We start from the raw sequence: 16483 nt of genomic DNA, 5'->3' as shown, positions 1-16483 counted from the left end.
CTCAAGTAAACCAATTTAATCGTAAATTAAATTGTCACACATGCTTCTGGTGAACAGTACTTCCGCAATAGCAGCCATGGTATTAAAGCAAACAGAACTATACTGGGAGAGTAAAACAATGAACTACAACGTGAGCTTGGGAACAGCAGATCAATTCTCAGATACTAGCTGCAAGCCAAACCCTCCTGTAAATAGGAGTAGCTTGAGGAGACTTTAACTGCAGCCATCCCCTTCCTTTTTATGCCCCACTGTTCGGGCTTGGTGGAAGTCTCTACCCGGATGCCCATGCATGTTTGGGCACACACACCCCCACCCTCTTCCCACATGAACTGCTTTTTCATGGCACAATAGAAAAATTTTAGCCAAAATCCTTGCACTAGCTCTTGATCTTAGTAGGTCAATACTAAGCAGGACTCATCTGGGCTTGACATCTCTTCACATCCACACAGGCAGCACTGACACTCTGGCTGGTAACACACACCAAAAAATAAACCCTGAAAATCAAACTGAAAGCACCTGTGCTCTTCACTGTACCTTTAATCTAGTATTATTTACAGTCAGGGTGAACCTGCATCATTGTGAAAATACTTGAGAGGGCTTCCTTACCTATGCACCAGGAAACATGGATAATAGCATTTTTGTTAATCTCAGTTTAAAAAAAAAAAAAAGTGGGGTTTTTTTGTGGTTTGGTGGTGGTTTTTTTCAAGAAAAGGTCCATCCACACAGTTACATAATTGATGCAGATTTGGCCTGCAGCAGTCACACACAATGCCCTGGGCCAGCAGGTGTTGGCCAACGGCTGCCTGCAGGGCACTGGGTACCTTTCTGGTGTTCTCCTGACTCAGTTTTGCTGGTATTTGAAAACCTGAAAGCTTTAGATTAATGCCCTAATGCATGTCGCTGCTAACTCTTGAACTTATGGCTTGCCTCTGCAAAGTAAAAGGAGAGACTGGGTCTGTTCAGTGACACAGCAAATAACTAGAGCATGTGCATGATGTTATCAACATGGAAAAAATAAGTACATAGTATTTAGTTCATCAAAGTACAATCTTATTAGGGCTTTTAAAGAAGACGTAGGTGAGCTTTTGCAGAAGACTTTTAGCAGACAGAGTTCTAATATAAAATATGAATTACTAAAAAAAAGTAATTCTACTATGTTTTTGTATGTTCCTTTTGTAGTGAATATTAATGGATAACTGTAGTACTTAATATTTTCATTTTGTTTAGTTTCCACCTTTAAGTTATACCAGCGTGCAAAGCATGTGTATAGTGAAGCTGCCAGAGTACTGGAATTTAAGAAGATATGCAACAAAGCACCTGCCAATGCAATCCAGCTGCTGGGAGAATTAATGAACCAGAGCTATATCAGCTGCAGGGAAATGTATGAATGCAGCTGTCCTGAACTGGATCGGCTGGTAGACATCTGCCTGTAAGTTTTGACCACAAGGAAGAGTAATCGCCTGTTGAGAATTTTGTTTGAATTGATGAGAAAATATGACATCGTTGGCTATTGCAATTTTAAAATGAAAGTATTCTTGTGTCTTATTACAAAATTAATCTCCTGCAGGGACATTACATGGTCAATTGTTTCCCTACTGACATCTGTGTAATACTTTCAGATGAAAGCTGCAGTTTATGGCTTTATTACAGACTTTGCTTTTGGACTGACTCATCATCACAAGCGTTACGTTAGACTGTTGGCTAATCTTTTTTTTAAGTTGTAGAAGAAGTCATAACTGGTTTTCTTAAAACATCATCTTAGTTCTAGTTGAACTCTGTTACTTTTTGTGTATTTCTTAACCATTTCAGAACTGCGCCGTGGGAGTTCTAGGGCATAAGCAAGCTGTTCTACACTCTTAGATTGCCTTGAAATCATAATGGTATATTGTGAAATGCTATTGCATTTTTTTCAGTTAAAAAAGTATGTTGTCTAGGGTGTCAGATAGGTTGGACAGCATTTCACCATTTAAAAGATGAGTGTGTTAACTGGCTAACACTCTGCTTCTCCTCTCTGCGTTGTGTGTCTGAGCTTTCCCCACATTATTCAGTCTTTTAGCTGGGTTCCCTAACTCAGTTTGGCCGCAATAAAACAAGCCCTCTCAACTCCAAAACACATTCCCTGAGTGTCATTTTGTCCCTTCTCTTCTCCCTTTATTCCTCCCCAGTTTCATATCCTCTAGCCAGAATAAAGAGAGTTTGAGAAACGGCATGAAGTGAGCTGGAAATCAATCACAGGTTGCTGTGTGTAGCAGGCTGTTATTTTCATAACTCTGCTGCAGTAGATGATGAGATCTGGTGTAACCATGTGTTAATACAGAAAGTAAAAATGAATACTTAGTACTCACATTCTAGATAGTATTTCATCCATAGTACAGGACCAGCATGAAAGGATGTACACATTTCGGTCCCTCTTAATTTCCATTTTTCTGGTACATTTAATCATGGGACAGACATTTTATGCTAACATTGATCTAAATTCAGTGGTTGGTGATCATTTTAACAGTGGCTTGGGGGAATAAACAGCTGCCCACCTGAGCTTTCCCACCACTACTCCATCCCTGCCTCTGCCCCAGCCACCTTCTCCCAGCTGCTTCCCTCATACACTTCATCATGGCTCCTGGTGATGCCACCTTCATACTTCTCCTCATCTGTTATGGTTCCTACTTTGCCTTGGAGAAGGGTGTGCTTAGTTTGGGAAACTCTGCCCTAAGCCAGAGCATTACTGCCCTGCCAGAAGGGAAATGTAGGGTGCCGTAAGTGTTTGCAGGCCTGAGGTCAAGAAATGTTGTTTCACTGTCTTTTAGAAGCAAATATCCCATCCTCTCTCTATATCTTTCAGTCTTAAAGAAAACAGAAACTGTTTCAATTTGAAGGTAAAAAAAATGAATACCTTACCACCTAAAAATGAAAGTTACAAAAATATTTCTTTACCAGCGACTGGCTTTTTTTTTTTTAACTAGGAAATCAGTTTGGCTTATAATGAAAATACAAATTTTACAAACATGCAATTTGCCATATGCTTTCTTACTTCTATACTCATCCAGATTTTGTAAGTTGTAATACCCATGTACCAGGTTTGTAAATTGATAGAGTATGATACAGCTGATTATTTAGGATAGTCTGATTTCTTTTGCAGACGAGATGGAATGGCCTCTAAGCCAGAAAACTACAAACTTAAAAACTGAACAGAAGACTTTTGGACATTCACAGATTATTTTGCATATGGGATACACATGCTGTTTTGTGATAAAACACAGAGAAGCCCTGAGAGCCATTGGACAGTCTGATAGTAATTTGGCAATACAATTTTTGTTCCTTCTCTTGGAAGTCAATCCAGTACTTAACTCACAGGCTATGTTCAGTTTATTGTATCACGTAATGATCACGTAATAGAATAAGCTATGACAGTCACTTAGCGGGGCAATTTCACCATGGTTATCCCAGCTGCTCAAAGGGAACTGCTGATCTGTGTGTGACAAGGGAGAACTGACTCCAAAGTCAGCTGAAGACAGAAACTATGCTCTAGTGAATTATCAAAAATCTTGGGCTACAGAGTCTTGATCCAGTGCGAGGTATCAGGACTGCCTGTTCTGTGACACCACTGACAGAGGAAAAGCCTTAAAACTTAACATCTGCTTTACTTTTAGGTACAGTAACTACCCAGTGTTGATGCCTCAGTCAATAGCATCTGATGACTGAACTTTGCAAAAGTGACTAGCCATTTTAAGTGTCTTCACTTAGGGTATCCAGCTTGAATCATACTGATAGGGCCTGTTTTCAGAAGTGCTGGGAGAAAACTCTCCTGTTTCAAGTAGGGGAAAACAAGTAGGTATAAACTGGTAAGATCTGCACTACAGCGTGGAGTTACCTGTGCTACATTTAAATAACCTAGCATGGATGCTAGCAAGTCTATTGCAGCATGAAGCTCAGCGTGGGGATGGAAATTCTGTTTCTCATTTATGCTGAGCACTGTGCTTTCATGGCTAGACAGCTGCTGCTCTCTGAGCTAGCTTGGGTATCGTGACACTGACTTGCAGGCAGTAGCACAGACACAGCCACAGAACCCAAAGGAAAGGAGTATGCAGTTAGGATTTTACTAAATTAAATTAAGATTAATCACAGCATTTCAGTTCCAGGGACCAAAATATAAATAGCGAAGGAAAAAAGTGATGTGTGTGCCCATGTTACTTCAGATTTCTAACTTACAGCAGAAGAGCCCACAACTAGTATGATGAGCATAGCTAAGCACCACAGTGGAGTGTCATTCGTGTGAAGCGATTTCAAATCGGTATATTAAAATTATTTAATCTGGGGTTTTCATATTTCAGTCATTGCACAGAAACAAGTAAATTATTTGTTCACTATTCTTTACTGTGTTGTCCCATCAAGAGTATTTCCTAAGAAAAGTGTCTTTCTTCTTTAGAAGTTTGATATTCTTTAATGTCTTTCTGATTCTGTGATTAGATTTATAAAAGCTTATAGCCATTCTAGATGAATGCAGCTTAAGCCAGCATCAATTTTTGGAAACGATTGGAAAAACGTCTTAAGTCTTCTCAAGTTGTTCATTAAAAAACTAAGGGACATAAAATCACTAGTCACTCTAGGAAAACTTGGCTGATGTGATTGTAGAAATGGCCAGGAACTACATAAATTACATTCTTTACTTACAATGATATACAGCTGCCCTGTAACTTTAAAAAGCCTTTCCAAAAATACATTCCACAGAATTGCCCGAGTCTACCGCTGCTCTCTCCTTACAAGGTTTAAACTGTGAAGAATAATCTGCATATCCAGATGTTTTCTGTTTTGCCTCGATCTTTATGTTTTACTGTACAACCGCTGCCAAGAAAGAAAGGGATCCATACTTGCTGTGGTTTGTAGTGCTGAAAACTGTAACCACTAGCTGGTCAGTTGTTTTTTTTTTATTTTTGCAAAGACAGAAGACTTGTACTTTCTCTAACCCATCTCATGCTGTTAGTAGCTATTTTACCTGTTAAAAGTTACCTTTTAAATTAAGTAACACAGAAGATTTACTGAACAATTAAGGAACAAAAAATTGGATCTGAGCTCCTGAATTCATTGGGTACTTTTGAGAATCTCTCAGAATCCTTGAGTGTTGTAAATAATTTTCTTTCATTCTCTTATTCTCCATCTTTCCATGGTATAAAACCTGATAATTTTTGTGTTACCAGCCATGTCCCTTACAGTTGAAGATAGCTGAATCCTCTGTGATCACTTTTAAGAGATACGTTTTTTACATTAGATCCAAGCGCATTATGGTAGCCAAGACAACTCTGCATTTTATCAAAACTCCTACCACTGATGATTTTCTTAAGGCTGCAAAGCCTGGAGTCATGGCACAATTTGAAAATTCAACAAAACAAACAGAAAACTACCCTACAAAAAGAAGTTTGCAGCTCCTCCAGAGCCAGAAAAGCTTAAAGATGCTATTCAAATGCACACCAAGCTACAAAACAGAATAATATCCTCCCCTCCCCCACTTATATATTTAAATCTCATCATGTTAACTCCATGCTTTCTGAGCAGCTAGTTCATAATTTTGAGTATTTGGAATTAACAATATTGCTGTGATTTTATCACCTCTTACAGCACAGTTATTTTTAAAATGAGGTACTGCAATGTCTTACCTATTGCTTCCATACAGCAGCCTATGGGACTTCTATTTTTATTCTTCTTTTCTCTGCTGAAGTACTCATGTTTTTATTCTCATTTACACACATAGCCTTCCTCATAAGATAATTATCTTTTTATCCAGTGAATACTGGAACAGGATACATAAACTCTTCAAGAAGCAAAGGCCAGAACCTGGGACTGGGAGCCAAGTGCCCCCAACACTGGACTACAGATACGTTCTCTCTCTTGTGTGCTCTGTCTCTCCCTCTATTACTTGTCCTCATGGCTGCAACGTAGCCCAGGCGGTGCACAGGGTACTTTCGTGCATGTTAAATCCATGTTGCCCACTGTGTGGGTGAGCGCTCCCTCCACAAGATTATTGTCTGTTCATACGCCTCTTCATAAATGCATGATTCAGGTGCCAGTGCACAAGAAGAGAGTGTCTGGCTATGAATCACACTTTACCAGAGGAGTCTAGCTTAGGACTGAATGGATTAGGACTTGAAAAAGGCAGTTTCAGACCTGTTCCAAAGTTAACTTTCTCATGTTTGATCTAGATACCTCTCATGTACCGCATCTCTAGTAGATGCGGAATTAGGTGCTCACTTCTGAATTCATGGAATATCAGGTACCTAGTTTCCAGATGTTACAGCACTGCCCATCAAAATGCCAAGTTCCTTAGCATTAAGCCCCAAGTGTCTAATCATATCACCACATTTGAAACTGTTAGCCACAGTATTTTGAAACACAGTGACTTCAGCTCTGAAACAGGCATATTTTCTGTCTACATTATGCTTTATTTCAACTAAGTATTTTAAAATGACTCAGTAAAAATGAGGCATGAGCATGACCACAGAGAATTATGAAATCAATAAAAGGTTCAGAACAATTCTGAAGGGATTTCAGTTGCGTACCAAAATAAAAGCCAGACACCATCTGAAATGCAAAGTTCTGACTGAGGTAACAGACCAAATGAGTACAGACAGTTGATTTAGCAGACGCTGAAAAAAGTATTGGGCCTTATAAAGTCGATGGGAATTTCCCTATTGATTGCAATTGAGAATGGATTGGATCCTGCTCATTTTAGGAGGTTGCTCCATGGACCAGAAACTACAAAAATTGCATCAGAGAATGAGTGGCTTACAGGAATAATAATAGGAATAAATAAAATAAAACACCAACAGGAAATAAAGAATTATCATAAAATCAAGTCAATATGAAGGGTGGCACCACACAGACACGCTGAAGAAAGTGTTTCTGTTCAAGAAGAGATGTGTGTTTAGAATCAAATACATATGTAAGTACTTGCTTGAAATATGACCTAAACCTCTGCTAACCCAGCAGTACACCAGATTCATTTAACATAAAATGCACATATGAAAAACTACCACAGCCTACTCAGAATGAGCTGTCATTTTCCAGTGTTATTCACATGATGCTGTCTCTCCTGCAAACACATACTAGGACTGGTAAATCTCTCCATGCATGCCTATTGGAAACGTATCAAAAGTATTTGTTTGCAAATCAGATTAGATCTCTCATGAGAATAAGATTTCAAATGAGTTTTCTAAACATCCTGTTCTGACTAGGTTAGAAAAGCCCCAAAGAAATTTATTACACGGTATTTTCCTACTTCTTCTGAATCTAAGTAAATATCAGCAACACAGGTAAGCAAACTAATGAAAATAATTCCACTAAATTCTAATGAGGTGGAGTCTGAATCTTGCAGAGTACTGGCATGGGATTTGCTGTAGGACATTTCTAGCAGGCCAGTATCTTGAGGCTGGGAATGGTTTATATTTTGGATGTCATTTATTTGTCATTGTTCTTTCTATTCACCCTCCTTATTATTAAGAGCATTTTTTTCTTTTGGGACTAAATTCTTATTTTACCTCTACTGCTGTAAGTCTGTTAAATTCATGAGGTTCCTCTAAAGAAAGATACCCAACTCTGTCCATTCAGCATAAACAGATGTTTGAGTGCAATGACTCTGTATGACTTTTTAAGAGTTTCCAAACTCTCCTTTTCTTGACTGGCACACTCAGCAGCCCTGCAGAAGCCTGTGAATCTTCAGCATGTTTTAGATCTGTCCTGGAAGAATAGAGCTATTTGTCTTTGCCACATTAGAAAATGGCTTGCATGCCTACATCCTGTGCAATTAGTTTATGAACCCTCTTTTGTTATTTTTGTCATGTATTTCTGTTTTCACTTCTGATGTCTTATGAATGTTGCTAACACAATTCCTTTCCTCCTGCTTTCTTCATCTCAGCTGTGCTGTGATCCTTAAAACAGCTGATGCTGAAGCATTATGAAAGAGAGTGAGTTTTGGAATTGACAGAAATTACTATATTGCAGTTTAAAGCATCAGCGGGGGGGGGGGGGCTTTGTCCAAAATGATAACTGCAAATTGCTGTAATGTCGCATACATCCAAGTGAACTTCAGAAAAATCAGATGACATCCATGTGTTTTAAGTACTCACTAGTTTTCTATAGGAATTTTATATATGACAAATTACCCCTTTTTGGTTTATTTTACATGATTTTTTCCTGTTATTTTATTTTAGGCAATTTGGGGCCATCGGGTCACGTCTGACTGGAGCTGGATGGGGTGGCTGCACTGTGTCAATGGTGCCTACTGACAAGCTGAACACTTTCATAAAAAATGTAAGAAAAGCTTATTACCAAACCGATGTCCAAAGGTTAGCATTGGAGAATAATAGTCTGTTTGCTACCAAACCTGGAAGAGGAGCTTTGGTTTTTGTTGAGGCCTAAAGAACGTAAAAATTTTACAGAAACTATGTAGGACATTTAGAACTGGCAGTACTTCCCATGCCACAGAAAATGAATGCCTTTTCTGTTTTTTATTGTAATGAGCAGTTGCTGTTATCAAAATATATCTCTAAAGAAGCAATTAAAAGAAAACTCTGCCATTATAAAGTCTTTTTTTTCCATACTAAAAATATCTTTCAGTATAAACATTGATTTACAAAAACCTATTGACAAGGAAAACTGAAATTGAAATAAAGATGATACTTTGTTAAAGTGGATCTCTCTTCTATTCCATTTACTATCATAGAAGTAAGACCAGGTGGAGCAATGAGCTATTTCATTGTAGGGTAGGAACCTTGCAATGTTTGCAGGGCTGTTCAGTGCTTATTCTCTTTGGGTGCTGAATATTCTTTTGTTTAGTGTCCTGTAAAAATGGAATATTAAACTGAAGCATTCAAAAAATTGGAAGGACCTTGCTAAACATGAGAAGTTTTATACTCTCCTCAAATAGGATTATTACTGTTGTAATTAATGATAATACTGGAGGAGCACCTGCAGACCAAGTAAAACATTAGGAATACATTATGTTAAGCAGGAAAACTTTCCTTCTAGCTATGTTTCTTATGTATCTTTGTGTAAGGTTGACTTGTTCTGAAAGTTTCAACAAAAATGAATGCTATCTGTGAGCTGTAGAATATGACAACATACTCCCCTGAGCGAATGAACAAATAGTGAAGCAAAGTTTGGTTTTGAGTTATCCAAACACCATATTCTAATTGTTGAATCCTAGCTGTGCTTCTACAAGGTAGAACATTTGCATTTTTATACAAAACTATTACAAAGGATTAAATATAATTCATTGATCATGTAAAAAAGCAATGAAAATCTATAAGGAATAATTAGGGAGATAATTCAGTTGTACTAAGCAAAAGTAAATAGGTAAGACCAAGAGTAAATGTCATTGATGTATTATTGACAAACTCCTATCTCGCTCCCACTTTACACTCCTAATAATCTTAAGTTGTAACTGCAGTGCATTGGAAGTTACAGCATCCGCAATTCATAACCCATCTCCTCAGTAGGAGAAATGATTGTGATTGCAGAAAGGTGACCATACATCAAGATACCCCAAAGATATCCTAACCTTGCTTCTGAGCAGAAAATTAGGTTCCTGTGCCCTCCCTCTCACTGCACGCAGACTCCACTTCTCTGATAACTACAATGAAAACTCAAGAGAAGTTTTGCTAGTGTCATAACCCTTGCAGCCATAAAAGACGTAGCAAGATTTGTCCCTGTGCACATTTTTGTGACACCAAGCACAAGTTAATGTCCAGAAGTCTGCGTCAAATTAGAGATCTCTCAGAAGAGATCCTCTGTACATTGCCCATGTTAATTCAGGCCAAACCCAAATTCTTAGAGGCTACTAATTCTGTGAGAGGACTCTGCCAAATTTGAACAGAGCAGATGAACAACAGCCAACACAAACTGCCAGATCTTTTCAGGAACCTCAGAGGGGACATACAATGGTAATACTATCACTAGAGAAGATTTCCTGGTTGTCAGAAAACAGAAGAGTGGAACAGAGGGTGCTGTGGATGAAGCAAATCAAGTACTGAAGAGAGGAAAAGGATGGGGTCTGGGCAGGATGGGGAGAGATGAAGAGACAGGATTTAGAGGGAGGACAGTTAAAAGGATGCATTTGAGAAGGGGAAAGCAAGGGATAAGGGAGACAGTTAAGAACAAGAGGCAGAATTATAGAAAGGTTTAATCTCAAAACAGTCACTATTATTATCTATGAAAACTGAATATCTTGTAACCCATTTGTAATGTGCAGCAGATACGCTGTACATTCAAGTAAACCTGTAAACATAGGACTCCAAAAATCAAACAACAGTACATAAGTATCTTCAAGAATCTCCGGGATAACCCTAGAGATTTTAAAGAAAATAATGCCATGGCTTTGTTACCAACTGCCTTATTAAATACAATCCTCAGTTTAATTCAGCAAGTTCCTGTTTCTTACCTTGTCATAAAAATGTAGTACAACACAGTACATACCAATCCTTTCATTAATATATCTGTATTGAACTTTAGTTCAGCTGGATTCATGGAAGCACTAATCAGTGTATGAGCAGAATAAAGATATATTAGGGGTTTTTTTTCTCCTCCTCCTCCTCTTTAAGTTGAGCATGACACACAAAATCATGGAATCTTACCAAAAATATGCAGGCAAGTTTTTGGGCTGCAGTACATTTCAAAATTTTTCTGTCAATGAATTTTATAAATGATATTCTCATAAACAAAGAAAAGGAAAACAGAAAACTGGCACAGTATAAAAGGATAAACCCAAACATTCTAAACTTCTGATTAATTTTTTTCCTTTTTTATTGCTTCAATGTCTTTCCCATACTTTTGCTGAAATCTGCAAATAAAATTGGGATATAACTTTCATTGAAAGACCTACAGTACTCAAACTATATACATAAAAATGGTACTGAGGCATTTTTATTTAGTGACTACCAATAGGAAGTAAAAGTTTCTTTTTAAAAAATAATTGAATAAATCTGTGTTTTGGGGTTTTTGTTTGCTTTTTAAACCTTTGAAGACATTTTTCTACGTAATGGTAAAAACCCCTGATAATTGGAGCATGAGAATGATATACCAACGATGTGTAAGGTAAGCAGCAAGGGTATTAGTAGTATTTCTAACAATAAAGCAAGAAGATTTTGGTTTGGATGAAAATTTCTGTGTATAAAGCAGCAACTCCTAAGCCCATTTCCTAAGCAAGTCTTTCCAGATCTGTATTTTCAATAGCATTTTCTGACTATCTTTTCAAAATCTCTTCTGTAGCTAAAATAATGCTAATCGGGGGGGGGGGGGGTGCATGTGTGTGTGTGTATATATTTGGAAAACTAACAGAATTAAATGTCAGAATACATGCAGAGGTGATGCATCCTGTTAGCACAAGCTATGATTATCAGTGGAGTGTGATTTTACCGTATTATAATGTCTGACTGTAATTCATTCAATCATGAGTTTAATCTTACTGTGCAGTAAATGGGTTCTAAACCTTTCCAAAAAGGATTTGGAACGGAGATGCTGTTAGACATCTAAGTGCAGCAACATTGCCTGATGCCATATTAATACTCTGTATTATCTTAATCCCATTGACATGTACATCTTCATCACTGTTACTTGCTGACTGTGTATCTTGTATGTAGGAACACGCTCACACGCCGAAATACAATGAGACTAATTTTACCGTTCAGTTGATGGGAGGGGATCATGACTGCGTATTTGACATTTGCTCTCTTGGACACAGCACACATACACACACAGACGTACATATGGCAACCTAGTATATAGTAATTACTTACATAACATCTTCAGAAATATTGGTTTCTAGTCAATATGATGTGAATGCCAACTTTTATTTTAGTAACTGCTGTGTACTTACTCAGTATAATCCTTCTGAAATTCCTCTGAGTCCATGTGTCTCTTTAATAACATCTTGATATGTTGGAGCAACTGCAGTGCTGCAGTTTCAGTCAAGTGAAAGATTTATATTTTCAGCTAACTACAATGTTTATTTGTGTGCTAAATCCCAATCAGATATAGTTAAAGATACACCCAGAACAACATTCACAAGAGCTATCTTGTTCTAAAAAAAATTGCTTTGCAAATCATAGTTGTTACGGGCAGGATTGAAGTAGTACTTTCTGATTCTTGTCATTATATGCTTCGTCAAGAAGAACGAACTCTATAAAAGGACTTATACTGCAAAGTAACAATAGCATGAAAACCAGACTGGTAAGGCTTAACATCACAAAACCTGTGAATCCTGCAGCATGTTAAATTTTATCTTAAATGCTAATTTTGAGATGGAAGGCTGGGTATTGGTAAGAGACTAGTTCACAGTGCAGAAAGGAGTACAATGAGGAACGTAAAAATGTACCTAAAAATTGCTCCCTGTGATATAGCCTTGTTTGACAGATTTTCCCAGTGCACATGGGATTGGCAGAGAAAGCGCTGCCAAGCAATATTGCGGTCACATCTGTATTACCTCAGCTCTTCAGTTTAGCCAGCTTTTCATTGAATGCTCTTCTGAGATTCAATATCCCATAAAATAGAGACAAAAGATTAATTCTGTTCTTGATCTTATCTCTTACACTCTACCCTCTGCTTTTGGAATTGTGTCAAAAGTAATTAACTACAAGATCCTGCAAGATACCACATCACAGCCTCGGATAACAGCACCATATTTACTAGGAGACAGAATCTCCTAGTACCTACTGATGGTGGATAGTACCTAACCTCTGTCATGTCTCATGCTTCGGCGGGACTGCAATACTCAGTCTAACTAAGGCAGTAGGACCAAACTGTAATTGATATATCGGGAACTGCTGCTTCCTGGGCAGATTTTTTTTCTTCAGGTCGGCAACAATTGTTTTACCGGTAAAACCTGTAGATGAATGTTTTCTGGAGCCCCTGAAGACTCTGCAGATTTGGTTGCTGAGTTCAGCAGAATGTGGATTTACCCCAGCCCATACTCCCTAGCAAACAGTTCCCTCAATAGGATAACATCTAGTGAGAGTTAGCACATAAAACTGATGTGCCCAAAATCTCACTTGTAGTTAAGGCACTCACGCCAAATTCATCATATGTGTAAGACTTACGAATGGAAAATCTGCAGAGGAGTAAAAAATGTTGAAGCTAATCAGATGAGAAGACACTAAGGAGCTTTCAGGCTTAATTGACCAATAAAACGTTTGAGATTGATTTCCAACAGCAGTGGTTCCTGCAGAAGTAACAAACTGGGTGAGGATTTACACAAAAGCATTTGGTATATTTATTGGATTTTAAGTCTAATGCATTTAGAGAATTGCTATTGTCTCCTAAGCACTACTTTGTTGGCCAAAATTACACATTAATATTAAAAGGAGAAAAAAAAAAAATCCTCTCCCCACAAAAGCATGCCTTTCTACACTTGGCACACAAGGCTCAAATAACTCAATAAAGATTAGATGTACTTCAAACTGAAACACACTAGTGCCCAAGCAGCTGTCTTCTTTCCAGACAAGCTGTGTGTGATTTGGGGTGGGAATAAAAATATGTTCTATTAGCCAATGATCAAGCCAGATGTGTGGGTTGTTGTGTGCTTTTTTTTTAAATCCAAATTAATTTTTCAAGGGACACTGAAGCAGGTTTGTATGAAGCTCTTACAGCAGTTCCCGAGGATTATTAAAGGCCTTATTTTTTGCCAGATTTCATATAATGGAAGGGTTTATTCATGTTGTTCTATGTTTTCTGGTTTTTTCTCTGTCCCTCGTGACAATTATATATATTTTTGTTGGCTAAGCTGTTCTGACTTGGAGCAGGATTTTTTAGTTGTGTTTCTATTGATCAATTATCAACAGAATTAAATTTTTCTGGTTAAATGCTGAAGAGTGTTCTATTGGCTTTCTCCCAGTGAACATACCTCCTTTAACTGTTTCCTTCCTGTCCAGGCTTCTGTCTAGAGAAGAATTAAGACAACAGTTTTACCAGAAGACCCTATCCTTGAGAAAAAATTCAGTGAGCCGCTTTTAAGCAGCAATAGCAGCTTCATGAATAATAATCTTTTTATGAAGGTCTGAACCTAATTTTATGTTAGAAACATAAAGCTCTAACTTTCATAGCTGAATTAAAAAGTCTAACAGAAAACAGGAGCTAAAATCAGAACCAAAAGAGTCTAGCGAGGATTTACAGAACTTCTGTAAGATAAAGTTAAAGCTCCACAGTTGAGTCATAAACTTAATCAGAGCCAAATAGCAACTATGAATAGAAAGATTTGGGGACAAAGGGTTAAAGATCAAGGAAAAAATACCTATTGTGCTGTTTTTAAAGTTAGTTATGGTCAGGCCTTGACCCTAAGAATAAATCCAGTTAAATTCCTGTGCAATTCTTTCTACAGCAAATCCAACTATATCAGCAGCAGAACAGATGATGAGCTTTCAAAAGCCTTGATTTTTATTTTTTTTATTTTTTCAGAATACCATTTGAGAGAGTGAGAGGAGGCCTGGGCAGCTTTTGTTTCTGAAGATCTATAACCTGATGATGGCCAATGGGGAGAGAGGGGGGCACTGTTGCAAATGATTTTCAATACTTCCTCTAGAGGGAATAGCATGGCTAGTGTAAGCTGCTTCAAGAGACAGACTTACAGGCCTCTTGCTATTGTTGTTGAAAAACTCCAGAATTTATCGTCGTCTGAAATTCATAAAAAATTTAATTTTCTTGATTACAAGATTTCAGGGGTTTGCCTTCACAAAGCTGATTTTTGGTAAAACAAATTAAATGGTTAAACAAATAAGATTTTATTGACTGAAAAATGTAATGATTTGTGGCATTTCTTAGTATAATACTAAACTAGCAGCCTCTTGCACACAACCTGCTCTTGGTGACCTTCTTTCTCCCTGTCTTAGCTGTGCTCATTCAGCAAGAAAAAGCTGGTCGGATCCTCTGAAAGTGAGGGCACAACTATGCCAAGAAATGCACATCAACTACTACAGCACACTTGAGTTAGGGGCCTTGAGATGTTGGTGCACATTTTATACTTCTGTTCCATCGCTAAGAAAATGGCAGTGACTTTGTAAGCTCTTTCAAGTGAGCCTAAGGGGTTGGGTTAACAGAGTCTGAATCTCAACTATCTGCTTTAGCTCCACTAATGAGATTTATTTTATTTCTATGTAGGTGGTCTCTTATTTCTTAAATGCAATTAGCATACAGTTGTTGCCTGATGGTTTTATTTATTTTTGAAAGTGCCGACTACTGGACTTGCTTTCATAGTTCTAGAGTTTCCAGAATTGACTTTTGTGCTCCACAAGCCTATTTTCAGGAAATATTTTGTAAGAGGGATGATATTTTGAACTCTACTTTTATGGCTGCAAAAGCTTCTCCGTTTTTATTCCCTTTGTCTGTTCATTAAGGGCCATCTTTCATTCCTAGATGTGTTTTTTGGAGATAAGTTCCCTTCCTTTGAAATACATACCACTAAAAAAAACCCATTTAAAATACTGTAAGTCTTTAGAAAAAGTTATGTGTTTATTTTATGAGATTCTATGCTGTGTAACGTTGTGAGTGGTACCTTGAAATTTAGTTATTTGCCCATTTTTAGGTTTTCTCTAGACATTTCCTGATGTGTTCCTTAGCTGCCTTTTGTTCGCTACATAAATGCATGAGAAACCATCCCTCTTGCTCTGTCTTAGCTGTAATATGAAGAGAAGGTTTTAGGCTTTTAATCAAACTATAAAAAATTTCAACATCCCGGTTTTTTGAGGATGACATAGATGAATGCTACGTAGTGTTTCCAGCTTTCAAGTTTTATTACAGCCTTGCTTTCTGTGATTTGTGAATTTATAATTCATATTCTCAAAAAAGAAAATGGAACATTTTTGAAAATCGACATCATGCATATTACAAATTACAATAAACATGTCAGCAAAGTGGATATACTAACAGTTTATGGTGGCTAATTTGCTAATTTATTCTTTTTATATAAATGGACAAATTATGACTGCCCATTGTGGTCACATTAAAGAGAGAATGGTGTGGAAATTTCTGTTCTCAATAAACCCATAAAGTGGACACAACTTATTTTTAGACAGAATTCTGTTCATAATATGAACAGTCACCTAAAATCTGCTGAGAAAAACATAATCGGTTTCACAAGTCGTCTAAAATTTTCTTTTCATCCCATTAGTCAGCCTAATAACAAGTTTTACAATTTTTCCTTGTAAAGTTCATAAAAACAATATGACAAATATAAAAATACCACACTGAATGTTGGGGGGGGGGGGGAGTTTTCCACTTTTCTATATGATGTTGCAAAAATTTGTTGAAGCCAGTGAAGTTAATTTAAACTATTGTAACACAGAATCTGACATCTAAACACACTGAATAAGAGTTACCCAGTTGTAACAAAAGCTGCTGAGATTTGACAGTATTCTTTATAAGCAAGCTGTGACTTCCCTATGCTGAATACTCTACACCGAAAAGCAGTGGCAAACTGGTTTTTCTTTAATATGTTGTGTACAAACACTTC

At 37.4% G+C, this 16483-nt stretch overlaps 1 protein-coding gene across 3 annotated transcripts in view; it reads left to right on the top strand.

Annotated features, from left to right (window-relative positions):
• GALK2 (galactokinase 2) overlaps positions 1-8676 on the top strand; it is a 50219-nt gene extending 41543 nt beyond the window's left edge. For all 3 annotated transcript variants that reach the window (XM_052808341.1, XM_052808342.1, XM_052808343.1), the window contains 2 exons: positions 1228-1429; positions 8199-8676. In XM_052808341.1, the coding sequence (XP_052664301.1) occupies positions 1228-1429; positions 8199-8406 (410 nt within the window). In that variant the 3' untranslated portion in view covers positions 8407-8676. The remainder of the gene's footprint in view (positions 1-1227; positions 1430-8198) is intronic.
• The last annotated feature ends 7807 nt before the right edge of the window (positions 8677-16483 follow it).

The sequence above is a fragment of the Harpia harpyja genome, chromosome 14, assembly GCF_026419915.1.
Source record: "Harpia harpyja isolate bHarHar1 chromosome 14, bHarHar1 primary haplotype, whole genome shotgun sequence".
In the NCBI taxonomy this organism is placed as follows: domain Eukaryota; kingdom Metazoa; phylum Chordata; class Aves; order Accipitriformes; family Accipitridae; genus Harpia; species Harpia harpyja.
Note: the sequence above shows the minus strand (reverse complement) of the source record. Positions and strands in the feature narration are given on the sequence as shown.